Below are 15264 nucleotides of genomic sequence, written 5' to 3'. Positions count from 1 at the left end.
CTGGAAATTTTGACATTTGTTATTAGCATTTCCTGTGCTGTCGGTGTGTTCTCGTGGTAACACTTAAAAAAAAAAAAGTTGGTCTGCACTCCCACAGTTCATATCACAGTCCTCGATGTGAGACCGCCACAACAACAAAAAAGGTGAATACACCTTTATTTTTTTACATTTTACTCTTGAAGGAGGAAGATTTCTCTGCATATTAGGAACAAGCTCAGTCACAGCTCAGCCAAATTTTAACACAGCAGTAACTGCGCTGGAGAACTGGCATAATTGCGTTAATTTTCAGTGATCAATATTAAATAATAAGCACTATCAATGATTGTCAAATCATTCGTATGTGTCTGGAGCTAGATCTCACTGACTAATGGATAGAAGATGTCACTGCTAAATCCTGCTGGCTTGATGATTCTCATATCGAAATTTGGATAAATAGCATGCTGCCATTTATTTGTAAATAAGAGGGTTTTTTAATTCTGAAAATCTCAACCACCATTTAGGATTATTTTGACTTTTTTTTAAAGACTTTAGTACCTTTGTCTACTTCAGACCTGGGAAAACTGCGGCCTGGGGGCCACATGCGGCCCTTTGCATGTCTCTGTCCGGCCCTCATGAGGTCTGTGATTATTATTACATATATTAAAAATGTCAAGCTTGTGTGTTGCAAATCATTAGAGAGGTTTATTTAGGTATATTTAAATGTTATTACAATAATAAAAATTACCTATAAAAGCTATTAAATAGGTAATTATTTGTAATGGGAGACAGCCGAGTTATTGATGTGGCCCTCGGACATAATTCAGGTTCCCTATGTGGGCCCCTTGTAAAAATGAATTGCCCACCCCTGGTCTACTTAGATGTGTCTCAATCAGGGATGTCGGTAACCCTTTACTCTAATCTGACCGCTTTTTTCAGTAACGAGTAATCTAATGCATTAATATTTCCAAAACAGTCATCAGATTAAAGTTACTTCTCCAAGTCACTTTGTGTTGCTCTTATTTTTGTATTTTTACACAGTATAACTCAGTGGTGCCCAGTACGTCCATCGTGATCAACTGGTATTTAAGTCCAACTTAATGTTGAGACATACATTGTTTACGTTACTGTTAAAAATACACTTCCAATAAAGTGAATATTGGTTATCATGTTGATGTGGCACGGGGGTTGTTGTCGGCAGCTGCTGAAAGTAACTAATAATCCATCTGTTTTTCAAGGAGTAATCAGTAATTGGATTACTTTTCCAAAGTAACTGTGGCAACACTGGTCTCAATACAACCTTTTTGAAGGCAGGTGGACATGTTAAAATTCCATGCTGTCAATGTAGATGACATTTACTGCCCCCTGCTGGTTCTGTAGTGATGGTGACATTTAGCAGCCCTTACTGGCTGTCAGAGAGGCAAAGTGGTGGTTACACATGGGTACTCATTTAAACTCATTTCTTTTGTGGATTTCGGTACCACTACGTTTCCACGTGTAATCGTGGCAGCACTTTGACGCAAATGTTTCATGTGAATCTGAACGGTTTCCTTCAGGAAGCTCTAACACGCGTGTTTGTGTGTTTTAGCTGGAACTCATCAGGCACATATTGGACTCTGTTTGGCTGAAGTACGAACTCGGCCCTCGCGTTTTGTGCCTGTGAGTAGCTCTTCCTTCTTCTTGGCGCTCATCCTTTAAAGAAATGTTCATAATGTCGTGCAGCGTGTTGGTCAAGCACGGTTAGAGTGCACACGGTCATTTATCGTATGTTCTGGTCACCCAGTTCGCAGCAAGGCAGTCCTGCAGAGTGGTCTGTGCTCCACTTCATGTTTCGAATCCTGGAAGCCACCAGGGCGCTGTGCCTGCCCCTCCCTCCTGGTACGATCCACAGACTTTTTTTTTTGTGTATTTTTTAAAATTATCACGTTTTTATTTCACGCAGAATGTGTTTTCCACTGAGGGAGAACAGCGTCGCTCTCCACAGCGCTAATGTAACCAAAAATATGTTAAACATTAGCATACTGCAGACGCGGGTAAAGCACAGTGCAAATACATTTTCAACCATTTGAATGTGTTTGAACAGTTTTCTCCAATGCACAGCCCCAATCTCCAGTGGTTTATCTGAAATGTAGCCACCTGTGACTGAGATTTTGTCAAGCTGAATTCTAAACTACCTGGCTAGGCGGGAAGGGGAAGTGAGACATGCCCTGAAGCCAGGCAGCAAATCCTGATTCTTAACAGAGGCTGAGAAGGTCCCAGGCATGAAGTTTCATGCTGCCAGAGGTTATGTGGAAATGTCAGCACAGATGGGAGGGTTAACTTAAAATGTGTGTTCCAATGCAATTACCACGTAATTATACAGTACTAAAGTGATTGTTTTCCATGACAACAGAGTCCTAATAAGACAATATCTTAATTAAAAGAAGAATTTTTGGGTGGTGGTTAATTGTGCTTGTTCCCCCCAGTCCATTCTCCATGTAATGACCCATTCACAATCTGCCGATTAGCCCGGCATTTGCTGGAGGAGAGTGAAACATTGCTTACTGTTCACCAGACACCATAGGAGCTATGTTGTCAGTCGGGCAACGCTGATCATCGTTTCAACATGCTTATAATCAATGTTCATGCTAAAATGTTGGCAAGAGTTGAGCTTTGCTACCGACATGTCACTTCTGCTAGTATGCTGTTACTGCTCCGTTTGCCTCTGCGGGCTTCCAGCAGCCAACATTGGAAGCTTGACTGCACGTGCCACCTTTCTGGATCCCTTGGGTATGAAGAAATGTGAAGGAACACGTACAACCTGTCTTGACAACGCACCGGTAGCAAGTGACTCAACCAGAGTTACGTCGAGTTTATCTAAGCTACAACACGTCTCAAATGTTGAGTTGGCGTTAGCTATGCTACTGCGCCACAGGGTGCACTACCAATGCGCCTGTCTCTAATGGTGAAAGTTGAACTACGTGTCTTACTAAGTCAATGGACTTTTGCTAAACATCGCTCTCTGCTGAGCTATGCCGACCTGTGTTGAAGACAGGAAGTTTGGACCCCTAGAGTGATTCACAAAGATTTTTAAGAATCTGCTACATCCGCCAGTGTTAGCCACTTCACGTCATAGGGGAGGTGATGGTCTAGTGGTTAAGGCGTTGGGCTTGAGACCAGAAGATGCTCAGTTCAAATCCCAGCCTGACTGGAAAATCACTAAGGGCTCTTGAGCAAGGTCTTTAATCCCCTATTGCTCCCGGTGTGTAGTGAGCGCCTTGTATGGCAGCACCCTGACATCGGGGTGAATGTGAAGCATAATTTGTAAAGCGCTTTCTGCATCTGATGCAGATGGAAAAGCGCTATATAAATGCAGACCTTTTGCCACTTAGTGTGAATGGCTGCCAATGTGGAGGTGTCAAGAAGTACATCCGGTGTAAAACCTGTGCCAAATCAACATGCTGAGCCACCTCTGATCTGCTGTGGTGAACCCCCAAGTGGGGAGAAAAAATAATGGCGAAGCCAAAGTGACTTACAAATCATTCTAGTAATCCTACAACAAAAAGTACACAGCACATAGAGTAAAGTCAGGTCAGAGCTCATCTGGAAGCATCAACCACACTAAGGAATCACCTTGGGTCCCAAATAGGAACCACCCAGGCAGACAAGTGGACCATCCCAAGCTTTCAAAAGTAACAATCTGTCTGCATCAGGAAGGCAAATCAATCTATCCACCAACCCCTTGGTCATAAACACTGGATCATACCCCCAAGAAATGTTACATGGCCAACGTCTGGTCATTGATGTTCCCTCACAATGCAAGCAATATTCTGCATCGTAGTGCCCCGGAGTAACCATGTGTTTCAGTCATTCCAACAATATCCAAGGATCTGCCAGAGATCCAGTACCAATGACACCTTTAGTCACTGGTTCGTGTCCAACTATCACAACCATATAGGATAACAGGAAGCTCCAGGAGCCTCAAGACTTGGATTGGATCTTTGTTCTCATGTTGCCATTGTAAAACATCTGTAAGTACTGTGTACTTACAAACTGGAGTAACTGTGTAAAAAAAAAAAAAATGGCTGTAACTTCTAAATGATTAATGCAATATTTTTGTTAAACCTCTTAAAGCTTATCACCTACACTAAAAACACATCTTGATTGTTCCATTTCATTTCCACTGTCATTGTGCACAGAGGCAAAATTACAAACATGGCCAATGTCCAAATATTTATGGACATGACTAGTAAAAAAAAAAAAAAAGTCCACTTTAAACAATTTGTAAATGGAATCATGCAAATGACTTTTATTCAAAGTATTAGTTATCAGATCTTTTCTTTGTAATGGATCCTAATTGTGTAACGTGGCTGAATATGGTTTGTTAGTCGTCTGTTCTGGGTGTATCTCGGCTTTTGTGCGTCTGCTCGGATGGTGTTTGTTTTTCTGGAACATCATAATGTCGTTGTGTCTTCAGGCTATCACACCCTGTTGGCAGTGTTTGCGGTGCGTTGCCTTCCTCATCACACCTTCCTGCAGTACATTGACCACGGCCTCCTGCAGCTCACCGAAACCTTCGTGTCACGGCTCGCGACAGGTACGCCCAGCCTGAAAACGCCATATTATTCTGTCTCTGGGAAGCAGCACGCCGGTACTGAATTAATAATTCATATGTTGAAATAAGAATAAATCATAAATGTGTTGGAGTTTGTAAGCCTGGACTTGTGTGTGTTCGCCACAGAGAGCCGGAAACAAATTTCTTCCTAGAGACGATAATAATTGACCTTCCTCACATAATTTAATCCAGATCTGTTGATTTTAATTTGATTACCGCCTCCATGCATTCTCCCTGTGACGCTCACTGCAAAACACTTGAACAGACTGAACCAAACTGTTTGATGGGCCGTAAACCTATTTTACAGGATAACAGTTTTGCTATTAAAAACTCTGATGCTGTCGTTCAGCCTCAATAAAACTCATAAACAATTATTTAAAGGTAGTGCACCAAAAGCAATAAATCATGTCATTAACACTTGTAATGTGTGTGATATATATATATATATATATATATATATATATATATATATACATACACCTCAACAGTTTGGTGGATTTCAATGAAAGTCAACAACTTCACACAGTACGAGTAGTCCGGTCCAACATCTTCAAGGGGAGATGATTGGACTTTTACTGAACAACAAAAGAAATGCAAGTATGCTTTAATATTGCTTCATGAGTAAAACTTCTGTCAGATTTTGTACAGGATGTCACAATAGTAAATGAAGGTGCGCTTGAGTTTCTTGAGTCGTTAACCAGGTAATGTTTTGGATCAGATCACAGTCAACAGCGTGTGTGACTGCCATGTGCTGCAATTAACGAAACATATTTTCTGTGCATGGAACCCAGTGATCTGCCATTCCTGCCTCAAGGCGTTTTGGAGTTGAACAGTGTTCGGTATTGGGATACGAGTGCGAACACAATGATCCAGAATTTCCGAAGTGTTCTGTGGGAATATCGCGCATCCTCCATGTGTCAGGGAACCTCCTCCTTAACTGTCCGATAGTCACCTCATAAACATTTACACTTCTGGCTATGTTCCATGCTGACAAACTAGCATGCAGCATTCTAGTTAGTCTTTTATAGGTGCCTCGTACTTCAACAAAATCGCAGCATCCTAATTGTTACTGACGAGCTATGGGCTCACCAACATCTGTGGTCGTGCTTGTGAGCTTATGTTCGCATCTTCAGTGACTTAAACTTGGTATTTATAATTTGCGTCTCTGTGGTAGACTCGAAATGACAGTTACTCTCCTTCCTACGGTTTGGAGTTTCTTTTGTTGTTTCATGATTACATGTACAAACTACATGTATCACGCCAACAGGCAGGCAGAGCAAGCAAAGGTCAGAAACCGCCCAGCTGAAGAAGAGGCACCGTGCCACGGCTGATCAATACAGATGTTCATCAACATGATGATGTTAGGGTTGTCCCCTACAGCTGATTTTTGGCCCCAGTTTCATCCCGATTTCAAAATTAAAGAAAATTTATATCCCCTACTACTTTATATCCACTTAATCCATATACAAGTGTCTTATCTTTGCCAAATACACTTGTGCATGGACACAGATGTTTTTGCAAGAGCACAAAATGCTACTTCTATGCTTTTCCCACATTTTTCCAAAAGGTTAAAATGTTTCTGTTAACATCTCAAAACTGTCTTCTGCTGAAGAGCGTGTTATATTTTTCCATTGGTTTCTCATCAGAGGAGGATTTGAAGGAGGCGTCTGCACAGAGAACAGTAGGCCCCTATTACTGCATTCGGTACCAGAGTGTCCATTTTCACATGATTTCCCCCGATCTGCACCAGATCAATCTGATTATTCATGTTTTGTGGATCGCAATTTAACCTGACATCACAAATTTCATGTTTAAAACTTTAAAGCTTGCTTAGTGTTCTTCAACACTACTTTAACCACAGATTACAGCCCAATTCAGGCTCTGACTGGGTATCTGATTTATTTATTTACTGCACCCAAAACATAAACAGTCAGCAATGGGAGCTCACCACTAGAGGGCATTTCCAACACACAACAGATTGAGTCTACCAAGACATCAGGATGAGGGTCTGTGACTTTGGTGTGTTCATGAACAAACTTGACTATAAATGAGGGAACTGGGTTCTGTTAAAATCATACATTTAATGCAAGATACAAGGAATCTGACAAGCACAGCAGCTCAGCCACCTTTAGTGTTCGCTTGGTGCCAGAGAAAAACCTTGATGTTGGAGCATCTAAAGCAGCCCCACAGTGTCTGATCTCCGGAACCGTACATCATGGAAATTGTCAGTCAAGATATACAACAAATCCAACGTGACACTTTTTGTTCAGGCAAAGACATCATTTACCACAAACTGAACAAAAATGTTGTCAGTGGAAGAAAGGTTTGTTTATAGATTTAAAAAAAAAAAAAAAGCTGGATGTGGTTCAGTCGCAGGTGTAAAGGTGTAAAAAAAGCCTCAGTCCACTTCAATTTAAGCTGAGCACCAAATCAAATTCCAGTGTTTATTCCATTCTGGTGGATTAAGGATGTGTGAGTGGTTGTGTAACTGGGATGCATTCAAGGGACCTGGGAAAAATGAGCAGTGATGCTGGAGCAGTTTGACTTGTGCCAAGATGCAGTTCCATCTGACCACCAAGGGTGGCGACGAATCCAACAGAGTGGTGCATCAGCTACCAGAGAATCAGCCAAAAAGATACTACATAAGGATGGAGTAAACTGCGACCTGACCCAAGTGGACGTTATATGCCACAAAGCTGTGAGACTTTGAGGACGCGATGGATTAACTATGTAGATACGTTATGTTAGACTTTATACACTAACCAACCTGGTCCACAGTGGTTATTTGTGGTATAAAAATGTCTTTTATGGCACACACCCCTCCCGTTTCTTGTGGCTGTTGGAGAAATTTGCAATTTAGTGACTTTCTGGAGGTTTTCCAATCACGTCTCCTTCAGGAAAAACATTTTTTCAAGCACCTCTTCTCATCACTTGCTTGTTTTCTGAAGCTGGCACCAGATGTCTCATTGTTTACAATGAGACGACGATGGAAAATTCTGCCATCGCAGACTGTGAGCGTAGCAGTCGTAAGCTGCAACAGTACGTGCCATCAAAAATAAATTAAAAACAATTTCTGCTTTCTTAATTTTCCACACCAACAGCAAACATTGTTTTAATGACAGGGAAAGAGGGACAGCTATAAGTACTATTATTTTAGTACTGTTAAATTAACTATTTTGATCATCAATCATTTTATCTCATTTTAAAAAATCTAACTTTTCTCATTTTCAGCTCTTAAGAACGTTTTCTTTATTTTACTAGTTACTTTCCTCGTATCAGCCAGTAAACGAAATATCTCTGGCGTATGGACAAAACGACACATTTGAAGGCATCATCTTGGTCTCTGGAAAAGACTGACGGACGTTTGCCCCAATTTTCTGACATTTTATTGACTTAACAACTAATTGAATCTGTAATTCTACCAAAAAAGGTGACAATTCAAGAAACACTCTCATCCGGCGCTTCCTGTTTTCAGTAACTTTGTGTAAAATGCCACAGCAGCGTTCAAGCTTCCAGCTAAATTATCAGGAATTCCGCTATAAAGACCAGTATGACGTTTGAGACATGACCGCAGCAGAAACCTGTCCTACTCTTAACCCTTCTCACAATATGCTTCCATTCAAAACTGGAGTCTAAATCAAGAAATGTTGGAAAACTTAAATAAGTAACCTTACTGCCACCTGCGTGTACAGAGAACCAGTCGAGGTGTTATTGATTTACTTCAAACGCTTGCTGTTGCAGGTCAAAGGTCATGGTCAACCATGACTGACATCCAGCCACCGTGCACAGTGTATTTGTATACCTGTCTGAGATACACCATTAAACAAGCAAACATTTGGATTTGGCCCTGAGATCAGCATGTCTGAAAACAGTTCACACGGTTCTTTCCCGCGGACAGACTAAACAAAGATTGCCACAGATAAAAGCAATCTGTGAGGGAACCCATCCAAACTGCTTCAAACATCAGAGTGAGAACCATGTTTTGATCTTTGAAGTGAGAGGGTTCAAACATCACTCCTCCTTTGGGATTAACCTCCTCAGAACAATGCGTCCTGACGCATAGAGTGACGGGCGAGGACGTGCTGGTTGGACTACTTTACCCAGCAAGCCTGGAGAACACCCAGCAGCTGCCTGTTAAAATTCACAGCACAGTCCAGCCGCTTTGTTTCCGTTCGTGGCTGGACGAATTTCGCCAATAAATTCCACCTCCCTGAGAAATGGGCGACGTTATTCAGGGATGACAGTGTTCAACTAAATTTCTCAAAGAGAAAACAAGCGGTGCTGACTCAGAGCCCTCTGAGCTCGCCGGATCGTTCTGCTGAAATACGGTCGGTCGTCCGTCAGAGTGAAATATCCCTTTAATGGTTTTTGTACCCGAGGAAATCAATCACCATAATCATCTCGTTTGCAGCAGCGCCGGGCAAAGCACCTTTTGGGTGGTTTCTTCACACGTGCGAGCCGCAAATGTTCACCGCACAGGATTGTGGGGATTGTCGGTTGGTCGTCACCCCATATAACTGACGCCCCTTAAATCTGAGTAATTGATAATAAAAAGACATGGTGTGATTATTTGTATTTGTTCTGTTTGTCAGATGATTTACAGCCGTGTCCTCTGTTTTTATTTAAATTTAGATTTGGACAACAGTGACGCCAATGAGAAACTGAAATTCAGTGTACTTAAGAGACTCCCTCAGGTAATGTTCTTGCTGTATGTCATGCTGTAATCAGTCTTTGTAATTCTGAATATCTCCTGTTACCATAAGTCAGTGTATGAACACTGAACAAATACAAAAGGTTAATGAAATTTGTTTTAAATGATGTCTTTGTGTTTGAGTGTTGATGTGTTTGATGGAAGTACCTTGAGGCTGTTTTCTGCTGTACCTCGGCACCATAACCATCCAGGAGCAGCAGTCCCAGCCACATTGGTCCTCATCCGCGTGTGCGACTTGCCACTGGGGCCAGACCATAAAACCGTCACAATAACGTATCACCAGGGCATTGAACCAAAATTTTTCCCCAAATGGTTCGTTCTGAACGGAAACGGTATTTTAATGTTTCCGCTTTTGGGTTCCGCCATAAAATTGACATTCGTGAACCGGTTAGAAAAAATATTGTTCCCAAACCAGTTAATATCTATCCATATCAGCTGTGGGACACTGAGAACACTGTATATGCCAGACCTGTATGTGGCGCTGTAACGCTTCTATAAAAATGGAGAAAACGGCACGTTCTGTAGCAAACAGCAGAAGTGGGACACTGAGTAAAATAGCCTTTTAAGAGAAAGAGGGTCCGTGGTGAACACCTGAAATAGACTCATTGCATATTCAATGTGTTTGTGTATCTTTAAAAGACACGGCGCTGTGTTGCTCTCAGCTTCACAGACCAAAATAATGGTCCGAGTGCAAACCAGCAGCTAAAGCTCCAGTACTCACACGATCATTCATACAGTTCCAACTGTTTTTAAAATGTTTAAAACCATTCACACACTGAGCAAGTCTTAATCTGACCTGTTACATCGTTTCAGTTGAATTCATCACAGCCCTTGGTTTTCGTTCCACGAAGTGGTTCAGAGGCTTGCATATCAATAAAATATTATATCTAGTAATGGACATTTACATTAAATAAGGACCGATCTGACGGTGAGTTATACAGCAGAAATAAATATGAGAAGAGCAACTGCAGTTTTTAGCATACACATAAAAGTACACAGACAAAAAGCGTTCTTTAAGCTATTTAATATTTATTTGTCGCACATTCTCACCTTATGTACAAAGTTCTTCTCAAATTAAAATACAAAGACAAAAGTTTAGCAAATTAGCCCGCTAGTAGTGCTTTTCCATCTGTATCAGAGGCTCAAACCACTTTACAGTAATGCCTCACATTCACTCATTCACACACACACACTCATGCACCGATGTTACACACTGGGGATTAAGGACCTTGACAAGGGGCCTTAGTGACTTTCCAGCCAGACAGGGGTTTGAACCGAGAATCTTGTGGTCTGAAGCCCACTGCTTAACCACTAGACCATGACCCTGTCAGTATAAAAAAGCGTTTGTGGCAACTTGTTTGCAACATTACTTCGTTATGGAGGTGAGTTCAGCCAAAATATGTATTTAGGTGTTTAACTAAGATAATCGTGAGTCTTTAATGAGTTTTATTTAAAAAAAAAAAAAAAAAAAAGCGTGTTGCTGTCAGGGTTGTGTGTCGGGAACCAGTTCTTTTCGGGTATCCTTAAGACATGATTCGATCCATCAACATCAATAGTCTTTTTACTTAACAATTCCCTTATCGGTCCTTCAGAGTGGCCGTTGTTTTTGGGGGCGTTTGTCAGGAAAATGATCATTTCTCTACATTGATTACAGACCCTGCAGCGGGTCTGTAATTAAGCATTTATGCAGCGCGGCTTTGCTTATTTCGCTTTATCTTAATTTTTCCCCGCTAAAACCCTAAAAGCATCTGAGTAATATTTACCTTTTTATGTTAAACCGACCTGTTATGGTCTTCTGAAACAGTTGATAGATATATTTTATAACTTAAAAATGGGACCGATGCTAACGCATTAGCATGCCTATGGCATTTTCAATGTTAAAGTTAACATTAAGCTGAGCCATTATCAAGCCTCCTTCCCCAGCGCGCAAAGGATTCTGGGATACTCTAAAACCGTCCATGAGTCCACACCAAGCCAACCAGCCACAGGAAAAAAAAAAACACATCAGGTGCAGCCACGTCTGCAAAAAAGAAGAAAATTTCAGCAGGTTTGGGGATCCTAAACAGCCCGGGCAGCAGACACGAATCCTTTCTCCAAGGTCAGATAAAGAACACCCTCCAAAGAAAAAAGTTCAACCACACTCAAACCTAATAACTACAAGCAGATTCCCTCCTCAACCCAAACGCCTCATCCAGTTATTGCCACTTCCTGGATGGCAAGAGAAGTAAAAAAAAAAAGCGGTTGTTATTACAATCCCGTCTATTAAAGGAGAAAGTTTTGATCATCTCAAACTTTAGATTCTGGTCCAATTAAACAGAAGCTATTATAGGACCCGTCGCCCTCGAGCCTCCTTCAAGCCAATCACAGAGCACTTGTGTAACTGGCTGGTGTGTGTGTGTGCTGAGGGTAGTCTGAATCTTTGTGTGTCATTGACTTTTATATAACGTCCACGTGTTCTCATGTGGGTACACTATATTTCTCCCGCGGGCTCAGCGTGCGCGGGTGTGTGTGTGTTCTGGCCACATTGTGATCTGAGGAATGTCGAGTGTTTCGTGTCTGTTCTGTTTCCCGACAGTCTGCTCTTTGTTGGCAAAGTTTGGCAGGCGCGTGAGCTTTTGCTGGTACAAGACAAATGGCACAGGAAAACAGGAAGGTTCACCCAACGACACCCGCGGCGTCCACTCCAGTCTCATTATACACGTCTGTTACCGCCGTGGAACGCTAATAAGACATCACTCTGTGCTTCCTCACGTGTCTTCACAGTGGGATGAGGTGCAGAGTGAACCGACAACGGCAGACTTTTTAAATTCACGGTGCAGAATATTTATCCAGTATTAAACCCGTTACACTTCAGGGTGTACAATCAAGCTAGTTATCACACCACCTAATTTATTCAATACAAATATCTTGCAAATGTCTAAATATACTGTAAATATTAGCCTTGACTACACCCAAAAAGCAAAGGTGGCTTTAAAAAAAATTAACATCAAACACATTAGTGCCTAATAAGTGTGTCCTGGGTCTTCCCGGGGCCTCCTCCCAATGGGACGTGCCCGGAACACCTCTCCAGCAAGGCGTCCAGGGGGCATCCGGAAAAGATGCCCGAGCCACCTCAACTGACTCCTTTCGACATGGAGGAGCAGCGGCTCGACTCCGAGCTCCTCCCGTGGGACCAAGCTCCTCACCCTATCTCTAAGGGAGCGCCCAGCCACCCTGCGGAGGAAACTCATCTCGGCCGCTTGTACTCACGATCTTGTTCTTTCGGTCATGAGCCAAATCTCATGACCATAGGTGAGGATTGGAACGTAGATCGATCGGTAAATCGAGAGCTTTGCCCCCCTACTCAGCTCTCTCTTCACCATGATGGTCCGATACAGCGACCGCATCACTGCAGACGCTGCACCGATCCGTCTGTCGAACTCACGCTCCATCCGTCCCTCACTCGTGAACAAGACCCCGAGATACTTAAACTCCTCCACTTGAGGAAAGGACACTCCACCGACCTGAAGAGGGCAAAGCACCTTTCTCCAGTCGAGAACCATGGCCTCGGATTTGGAGGTGCTGATTTTCATCCCGGACGCTTCACACTCGGCTGCAAACTGCCCCAGTGCACGCTGAAGGTCCTGATTTGACGAAGCCAACAGAACCACATCGTCCGCAAACAGCAGAGACAAGATTCTGTGGTTCCCAAACCAGACCCCCTCTACACCCTGGCTGCGCCTAGAAATTCTGTCCATAAAAATAATGAACAGAACCGGTGACAAAGGACAGCCCTGGCGGAGGCTGACGTGCACTGAAAACAGGCTTGACTTACTACCGGCAATGTGAACCAAGCTCCTGCTGCGGTCGTACAGGGACCGGATAGCCCTTAGCAAAGGACCCTGGACCCCGTACTCCCGGAGCACCCCCCACAGGGTGCCCCGAGGGACACGGTCAAACGCCTTCTCCAGATACACAAAACACGTGGACTGGTTGGGCGAACTCTCAAGCACCTGATGGAGCATGTAGAGCTGGTCCAGTGTGCCGCGACCAGGACGAAAACCACACTGCTCCTCCTGAATCCGAGGTTCGACCATCGGTCGAATTCTCCTCTCCAGTACTCTAGAATAGACCTTACCGGGTATATAGACCTGGTAAGGTCTATATATTATACATTATACAATTGATGGATGGTAAGGAGTCCAACATAGAGAAATATTGGATTCAGAAAAGTTATATTGGATGAGGCGTAGCCGACTCCTTACTATCCATCAATTATGTTCTCCACCCCCTCCCAAATTAAGTAAACAAGAAAGAGTCAAGTACATTAGATCAATTTATTTTGTTGTGAACAGCATATGATTGATTCTGATGCGATGAATGCTTCTAAAACGTCAGTAGCGTGCTTGTCTACCTTAGTGTTTGTGGTATCCTTGGAGTTCAATATTTCCACCAGTTCCTTCTCTGAACTCAGCAAACCTCGCTGGCAGACGATTTTCTGCTGTTGTTGACATGTTTGTTGCCATTTTTTCAACCAGCGTCTGTCAGCTAGTTCCTGACCTTCGTATGCCTCGCTCTGATTGGCTAGCTGTTGGCAGTAAGCTCTAACGCTATTGCTCAGTGGGAACCGATCCAATATAACTTTTGGTCCTAGCCTTTTTGGATCCTTTTGTATCCAACATAACTTTCTGGCACCAAGCATGCCAAAATACAGGTAAATGGACAGAAAGGCTAATCTGTGATTGGCTGTTGCAATCTGACTGGAGAACATATGTATAATTATTTTGAGTCATTTAAAAAAAAAAAATCTGATTTCAGCTTCTTAAATGTGAATATTTTCTCTGTCTCTTTCTTTGGGTTGTGGACAGAACAGGATATTTGAGGACGTCATCTTTGGTTTCAGAAAACACTGATCAGCATTTTTCTACATTTTTGGACATTTTCTCAACCAAACAATGGATCAATCAAGGAAATAATAAACAGATCATTGGAAAACGAAAATAACATTTGGCTACAGCTCTGTCATATGTTGCTATGTTACACCCTTGAGTTCAACACAAGAACGTTGGTTTATTTGTCAAACATTTCCTGTGTGCGTGTGTGTTTCTTCCTGTGTGTAACTGAGAGTGAGACACACATTCTGTGAACAGAACGTGGACTCGTATCTGGACAGAAGGCAGCCTTCAGGAAATACCGTGTTTGTTCGCATCCTGCACACCTGTGATGTTGTGTGTTATTTATGACCGCCGTGTGTGTTTCTGCACAGTGGAAAAAAAATGAAGTTTCTCTGAAAATCCCCCCTTTAGCACAAAATCCTCAGTAATGATTTTGAATTCCACCTGGCTGAAGAGAGAGAGGCAGATGCTCACACGCTGTAGGGATGACTTCCAGCTTGACATGATCTACGTGCCTCAGATATTGTCTGTGTGTCTGCAGCCGATGGAGAAGACGATCTTCCGTATGTGGGACCACCCTGTCAGTTCAGCTTCAATCTCCAGAGATTACGTCAGAACTCTGCTGGAGAAACGCAACAAAAACAAGGTAGTCTCTCACACACACACACACACACACACACACGGTATGGTCTACATCCTTCCCCTGGTGTCGATCTGTAAGGAAACCATCCGGAATAGAATTGTTTCAACACAGATCACTTTTTGTTGGGAGCAGTCCAGCCTCCGAGTGCGTTTTTGTTTGAGAAATCCCACATCCATGATTTTTCCCTCGACTATACCACATCAAAGTTGCGTTTAACCTTGAAGACATTCTGTTAAAATCGACTCGACAACACTGTGATCTCATTACGGCGTAGAAGACTTTGCATCACGACTGAACCGAAAACTTCACATTTTAGCAAGACTCCTGTAAGGCAGAATAAAACGGTGCTACGAGGAAACGACAATGTTCACCATGCCAAGTGATTTGGCATCAGTAGCGGGACAACTGGTCCAGTACCCCGACTTAGTACGAGTATCAATACCCGGGATTGCCTTCAAGATGGCGG

The 15264-nt window shown here is 42.7% G+C and overlaps 2 protein-coding genes across 2 annotated transcripts in view; one reads left to right on the top strand and one right to left on the bottom strand.

The window, feature by feature from the left end:
* gsap (gamma-secretase activating protein) overlaps nucleotides 1-15264 on the top strand; it is a 61288-nt gene that overhangs the window by 41884 nt on the left and 4140 nt on the right. The window contains exons 26-30 of the mRNA XM_034163967.1: nucleotides 1565-1635; nucleotides 1760-1854; nucleotides 4433-4552; nucleotides 9203-9264; nucleotides 14697-14801. Coding sequence (XP_034019858.1) covers nucleotides 1565-1635; nucleotides 1760-1854; nucleotides 4433-4552; nucleotides 9203-9264; nucleotides 14697-14801 — 453 coding nt within the window. The remainder of the gene's footprint in view (nucleotides 1-1564; nucleotides 1636-1759; nucleotides 1855-4432; nucleotides 4553-9202; nucleotides 9265-14696; nucleotides 14802-15264) is intronic.
* The window catches only part of ccdc146 (coiled-coil domain containing 146), a 107989-nt gene continuing 107389 nt past the window's right edge, over nucleotides 14665-15264 (bottom strand). The window contains exon 23 of the mRNA XM_034163966.1: nucleotides 14665-14774. The gene's annotated coding sequence lies outside the window, so the exon portion shown is untranslated. The remainder of the gene's footprint in view (nucleotides 14775-15264) is intronic.

Source organism: Thalassophryne amazonica, chromosome 22 (genome assembly GCF_902500255.1).
Source record: "Thalassophryne amazonica chromosome 22, fThaAma1.1, whole genome shotgun sequence".
NCBI classification, from domain to species: domain Eukaryota; kingdom Metazoa; phylum Chordata; class Actinopteri; order Batrachoidiformes; family Batrachoididae; genus Thalassophryne; species Thalassophryne amazonica.
Note: the sequence above shows the minus strand (reverse complement) of the source record. Positions and strands in the feature narration are given on the sequence as shown.